General features: G+C 41.2%; 1 protein-coding gene across 1 annotated transcript; it reads right to left on the minus strand.

The window, feature by feature from the left end:
• Positions 1 to 485: 485 nt before the first annotated feature.
• Positions 486 to 1,882, minus strand: LOC104222465 (mitochondrial uncoupling protein 5-like). Its single transcript, XM_009773696.2, has one exon. The coding sequence runs from the start codon at positions 1,661 to 1,663 to the stop codon at positions 692 to 694; it is 972 nt and encodes a 323-aa protein (XP_009771998.1). The 5' UTR covers positions 1,664 to 1,882; the 3' UTR covers positions 486 to 691.
• Between the last annotated feature and the right edge of the window lie 350 nt (positions 1,883 to 2,232).

The following is a 2,232-nucleotide window of genomic DNA, read 5'->3' on the forward strand; positions in this document are numbered from 1 at the left end:
CTTAAAAAACTTGTAATTTTTTGTTAATATTTCTAATACACCAATCACGCTCATGGCTGGATCCACTTCTTTAGCACGAATCCAGTATATTTACTGATTTCTAGCTCAAAAGATAAACACTTTGATTAAATTCGCATCTATCTAATAAGTATTGTCTTTACTACCTTAAATCGTAAATCCAAACTTTTAATCACAATAACTAACTTCAAATTTCGCACCTTCGCGGGGTAGGATTTTCGCTAAGGGGTTCAAAAACGAAAAAAGTTAAAAAAGATTATAGCTAGGGAGAATTGAACAAATGATCGTACACCGTACAAAGGTTTTGAACCCTTGACCATTAAGCTATGTTTTTGGTTGTGTCAAGGGAATTCAAAACATACTCTAAAGGTAAAAATCAGATTTTACCTTCTATATATAGTGTAATTTTTCGGCGAAAAGGATCGGGTGAACCCCTTCAGCCCCTAAGCCCCGGGAACAGCACAAGATTAGAAAATTCAACAGTTGCTTCAACTTTAATCAGCAATTCTTGTACCAAACGGAAGATCATTTTATATTGAAGTAGCATAATATTATATACTACTAACAAGTAAGAACACAACATCTGGGATTGTGCTACCTCATTCCAAATCTTAAGGACCTATTTTTTAATTAAACACCAACTAAATAAAAATTCTTCGTCATCATCAATTAATTAAAAGTCCTTAAGCAATTTCCTGACCTGTTCTAGTGTAACAAAGAGCACAATAGTGAATGGTCCTTGCCTTGAAATTGTTGGGATAAATCCCTTGTAGAGAGCCATTGGTCCCTCGGCTTTTATAGTTTTCATGGCGCAATCGAGTGCGCCATTGTACGGTGGAGCCGTCCCTGGCTCCACTTTCATGTTCATTACCCGAGTCTTGATCACATCCACCGGATTCGTCACCACCGACGCCACGAAACCGGCAGCAAAACTCGCCGTCACGTGGGTCCCCAGTCCGTCCTTCATCAAATCCTTCTCTAAAATCATTTCCTTGAATTGATCATAGGATGCCAGCTGTGACGCTGTCACTAGCATGGCGCGATTCACAGTAAGAGATGAACCGCGCCACAGGCTAGTAACACCCTCGTTCTTGCTCATTTGCGCGATAGCATCTACCACGCTCTTGTAATTCCGCCGTTGTGCCGCCGGCAGCCGACCATCGGCCTGCATGCGGACCATCGCCACGTCAGCAGGGTTACCGACCGCCGCCCCAATACCGCCGGCGATGAGTCCGGCGACAATTTTTCTACCCAAAGGCATGTTATTCGTCTCAGGATCCGTCCATTTTTGCTTCAACATGTCGTACAACCCCATTCTGGTAGTCGAATAAAGGGTTTGCCGGAGAACGGTAGCGGAGATACCGGAGAAGAGGGCGGCGACGCCTTCTTGTGTAACGATACGAACGCCGACGGTAATGGGTCCCACACGAGGAATGGCGCGTGGTGTTACTGGCACGTGAGCTTGAGTTGCGTGGTTGGCGGGATGAAAAGCAAGAGCGGGACGAAGAGGAGATGAACTGGGAGTTGAAGAAATAGGCGTTTCGCCTTGAAGTTGCATACGTACCTTGATAAGATCAAGAGGATGAGTACTACAACCAGCAATAATAGAAGCAATGCCTCCTTCAACAAAACCTTTCACCCCCATAATTAATCAAGATCTGCTTCTTCAATTCAAACAAAGAAAAAAGGGAAGGATGATCTTGATTAATTATGTGTTTTGAATAAAGACCAGTTGGAATTAGAGGACATCTCACTGGAAACCAGGAGATGAGAATGAAGGGCAAAGGCTGTAGATGCAAAGTGTGGAATGTTGGGTCTTTGAGAGAAGGAAAGAGATGAATTGGTTGGTTGAGAGAAACAAGGGGGGAGAGGAATTTATAGGAAAAAGTAATTACTGCTAAAGAACTACGCGTGGAAAATATCTTTCTCAACAAGCATGTGATATTGGAAATTTACAGCTAAGGTAAGTTGTTAATTTTATTTCCTCCAATATTTACGTCGTATGTGGTCACAACTCATCAACTGCCGGGGATGCTTTGAAAATTTGTTAAAGTTTCTTAATTAACCACAAGTCCAAATTAGTTAAACTAATGTTATAACGTTTTAAATTTTGTTCGTCTTTATTCTGTTCTTTAATACACCCCGAGTTTCAATTTACAATTTTAAATTTGTTTTAAAATAGCTATCTAACGTACATGATTTCATGTTTCAAAT

Source organism: Nicotiana sylvestris, chromosome 5, assembly GCF_000393655.2.
Source record: "Nicotiana sylvestris chromosome 5, ASM39365v2, whole genome shotgun sequence".
NCBI lineage: Eukaryota > Viridiplantae > Streptophyta > Magnoliopsida > Solanales > Solanaceae > Nicotiana > Nicotiana sylvestris.

What these genes read in the sequence shown, in the direction of transcription:
- LOC104222465 (XM_009773696.2), bottom strand. Translation starts at nt 1,663, where the DNA reads ATGGGGGTGAAAGGTTTTGTTGAAGGAGGCATTGCTTCTATTATTGCT.